Source organism: Lolium rigidum, chromosome 5 (genome assembly GCF_022539505.1).
Source record: "Lolium rigidum isolate FL_2022 chromosome 5, APGP_CSIRO_Lrig_0.1, whole genome shotgun sequence".
NCBI lineage: Eukaryota > Viridiplantae > Streptophyta > Magnoliopsida > Poales > Poaceae > Lolium > Lolium rigidum.
The window spans coordinates 10,100,188-10,104,425 of NC_061512.1; the positions used below are offsets into that span (position 1 = coordinate 10,100,188).

At 40.9% G+C, this 4,238-nt stretch overlaps 1 protein-coding gene across 1 annotated transcript; it reads right to left on the bottom strand.

Annotated features, from left to right (window-relative positions):
• Window positions 1-298: 298 nt before the first annotated feature.
• LOC124655602 (E3 ubiquitin-protein ligase mib1-like) lies at window positions 299-1,183 on the bottom strand. The gene has a single exon (XM_047194470.1). The coding sequence runs from the start codon at window positions 1,181-1,183 to the stop codon at window positions 299-301; it is 885 nt and encodes a 294-aa protein (XP_047050426.1).
• Window positions 1,184-4,238: the final 3,055 nt, after the last annotated feature.

Below are 4,238 nucleotides of genomic sequence, written 5' to 3' on the forward strand. Positions count from 1 at the left end.
TTAAAATAAACCATATGATGACATAATAAAAGTGTGATGATTCAAATGATCATGGGGTATATGTAAATTAAAAATCGTGAAAAGTAATTCGAAGTGCAAAGAATGATGATCATTTCTTTTATGGGCGAAAAAATTGAAAGCAGGATCATGCTAAATTTTCATGTATATTAACTCATACGGAAAAAATAGTTTGTAAGAATGTGTAATTCTATTGGTCCTAGGTACAAACCTATGTGCAGACAACAACGAAAATGCGTGCAAATATGGTAGATACGCAATATATATGTATGTATGAGTCCTACCAGAATAGATAACTGCATTTAGGGGTACCTGTGTTTGTGGCTCGAAGAACAGCGACATGCAATGCATTTTGTCCATCTGGTCCAGAGTAGGATAAGTTTCCGCAACTCTTAACATAGAGGATTATCGCAATGGTATCCTTTCCCAGTAGGATGGCCAGGTACATGGGTGAAATGCCGCCTGCAGGAAAATTAGCCAGTTGGGTATCAGCATCCATTAGCAGCTTGACCATCTCTTGTTTTCCTTTGATGGTGCGAGCATCAAGCAGTCCTCTCTCCTTATGACCCAGAGCTTTGCCGTCTTCCAATCTGACAGCCTCGTGTAGGGCCGTCTCTTGACGATGATTCACCTCTCTTAAGAGCTCGAACTTCCTATCTGCTGCTAGCTCGATGAGACGAGAAACCATCTCGTAGTTCCCAGCTCGGCAAGCACAATGCAAGGGTGTGTCACCCTTGTGATTCTTAGTGAACAGGAGGTCCCTGTCCCCGTCGTGGATAATACCAGCATAATTCAAGAAATCCTGGCTATCCCCATTGCTGCTAACCACATGTAGTGCAGTGTCTCCATCAGGAGTGACACCTTTGAGAAATGCTCCAGCTGCAGGTTGGCGGTCAACGCCCTCTTCTGCGTCACCAAAAGATTCTTGATATTCAGGGATATGTGGCTTCTTCAGAAGTTCTTCCAAATCCTGCCAGGAACCACCGCACGCTGATTCCAGCAGCAAGGGATCGATGTCACCAGAACGGGATTGTTCATCCTTGGACGGCTTCTTGCTCGTCGCCGCTGTCACCACGACCATCGCCGTGGCATCCTCCTTCTTCAGCAACTCCTTCAACTTGTCGACATCGCCACTGTATGTGGCCACCATCAGCTTGGCGTCCATGGCCACCACCGGATCATTTGGAGATCTAGGAGCTTCTTCTGTAGTGCTCCACGCCATCCTCCTTGAGCTTTCTGTTTTGGAGTTGGAGGCAGTGTATGAGGTTGGTTTTGGTCACTCTCTCTTCTTCATCAGAGAAAATAAACTCATGGTTTCTTAGTTGGTCAGTCTTATGTCCTAATCTTAACAGTTTCTGGCTTAGTGCTAATCTGGTGGAGGTTCTTCCAGGGCACATGGCCGTCTATTGGCAGTAAACTTATTCTTTTATTAAGCTATCTTCACGATGCCTTAATTAGACATGTGCAAGGCCACCCCATTTGGAAGAAAAAATGCGCAAGGCCACATGCTACTGAATATATCTTCTCGAGATGTACATGGTGCAATGGTCACATGAACAAGCTACAATCCTCGAAACTGCCAACGATGATCTGGATCCATAACCTCTTTTAAATAGAAATATGGCTTTCACTAGAGATTTATAGCATTTTCTTTTTCATCAGACAATGTTTTTTTTTTGCGGGGAACACCACAGAGTGAGTTGAGGGCTTGCTTCTCTTCAGTTTCCATCGAACTGCAAAAGACAAAAAGATAATAATAATGTAACTAACGTGTTAGAGAACAGAACAGCTGGGCACTACCATATGTTGCTACACAAACTAAGTTACAACAAGTACACATGTATGTGTCGTTCATCTTCGCAGTTTCTATTTACTTTCGAAGGTTTAATTATATCCTTCTTGCTGCTATATATATGCTCGAAAGCAAGACTTGTTTTCAGTTAGTCGTGTCACAATCACAAGTCATGTTTCTTATTCATTTCTTCGTCATGATCGGGTGGAGGGTCTGCAGGGCCATGTAGGTATCAAATAGGTCAAAATCGAGCTAAAAAATAATTAAGTGGAGCCTACCTGCTAAACCGAACCAAAAATTGTCGAGCAGAAATAACACAATGGCTAACCATACAGGTTCAGTGAACCCCTAACTATGACTGAAATAGTGTAATTTTGAACAGCAGGATTTGTAAGACAAAAAGATCTGAGATTTGAGATATTGCAAGCTACAAGACTGCCAACCTTTTCTTGTAGTCAAGTTGGCCAGGTCAATGGCTAGCATATCTTGTATTAGTCGAAAGTCTACTGTCCTTTTATTTCATATATAGAACTATATAGAAGAATACATTGCACATATTTCCACGTCCTGATGCGCGGGCCAATTAATGTGATCGATCCCAAATAGCTGGATTGCCTATTACATATGCCACTTAAGAGCATTACCATCTTTAGCTTGACTAGCTAACCCGCAGATGGTGCCAAAGTCCATATTATATGGTTGTTGACTTTGCCAATTGAAAAGCAAGACTTCATATACCAACGAAGTCTTCATGTCTTCGAGTGTACATATTAGCTGTTAGCTAGCTGTCCATCGAAGCAACAAAACCTTCCAAGATACTCAATTGTCTTACATGTATTGTCTATCTTTTGAGTACACTACTGATGCCATGTGAAAATGTTCTTGTATTAATAGTGGTATAATTCCCGTTCTCAATTGCCAATCTGGACATAAGTGTTGTGGTAGGTTACTGAGACACCAAAATACTGCACAACTAGATAGAAAAGTGAGGCTTGCCCGCCTAACAGCGAGCAAGCAAATATATACAGACATCATGAGAAAAGTTAAATTAAAAATCATATTTATAATACATTAGGCCGTAGACGCCTTTCACAATGTTTGTTTTTATTTGTTTGCTCGCCAAATGATGTCTTCTTTATCAAATGGCTCATGGATCATTTTACAAAATTTTAAAATGGAGAAAAATAACAGTAGCACCAAATCAAAGGGAGATGGGTGGAATAACATCGATGAAAATGGATCTCCATAAAGAATAGATGTTTTATTTCATGACTAATTAAAAAAGCAATCTCATAAAGAATGCACTTAACCAGTGTTTTCCAACACTAAACATTTGGTGTCCTTCTGGATGGTTATTTGTAACCCGGGTTGTCAATTATGGCTGAAACCAAGATTATTTGTTACATCAACATCAATTAATAAGAGTGTAGATGTACACAAATGTCGTCAAACAGTTAACAAAAAAGGAATCCACCTTTTTTCCACAATATATCATTGCTTTCCTGAAACATGATCTTGCATAACGTGTGTTTTCATCAAAGCCTAGTCCTCTCCCGAAACCAGGAGAAGGCAAAGATCACAAAATAAGAGTCGATACGGACTTAATACAACCATATAATAGTTGCGTCTATAAACCTGGATGGTAATTGTATCAACAAAGGAGGTGCATCATATAATCATGATTACTATCATCAAGCTTTGTTTGGCTACAAAATCAGCGTGAGCACAACTGAGGCACCACTTCTGTCCAACTTTGATCAAAGATCCATCTTCTCGAGCTGCACTAAGGATGAGGCACATGCATATCTCTAGGTTGATGCTCTTGGGGAGCTCCCATTTCCTTCCATCCGCAAGCCTCAGCCGCTCTTTGATGTTGAAAAAGCCTCCGAACCAAGTGATAGCACTACTGAGAAATCTGCTTCAGAATCTCTTGATCAAGAGTCGATGCTTGCTGCGAAAAACACAACTGAAGATGATCTTTGCCTACTATTGGATGTGGATGATATTGATCGTTTCCTTTAGTTTAGTCAACATGCAGCTGGTGGTTTGCATATGAGAAATAGAAGACATGCTCTTCTAGAGCAGCTGGCAGAATCACTGCAATTAGTTGATCCAGTTACACCTAATAAGGATATACCTCTTTCGCCAAATGACGATCAAGTGTTTCTCCGCATAGTATCTCTACCGAAGAGCCAGAAACTAATTTCTCGTTACGTTGAACTTCTTACTCCAGGCAGCGAGTTTGTAAGGATTGCTTGCATGGCAGTCTTCCGGCATGTAAGATTTTTATTTGCACATTTGTAGTCTGATAGACAACTTGTAAACTTGCAAGTGTCTATCCAAGTTTTTTGCTGCCAAGTTTGAATAGGTGTGCGCCCATTGGATACTGCAGCTCATTCGGCTGCCACCATTTCATGAAACCCTTCAT

Bases quoted from the DNA above. Each gene is read 5' to 3' on its own strand.
- LOC124655602 (XM_047194470.1), bottom strand. From the start codon at position 1,183: ATGGACGCCAAGCTGATGGTGGCCACATACAGTGGCGATGTCGACAAG.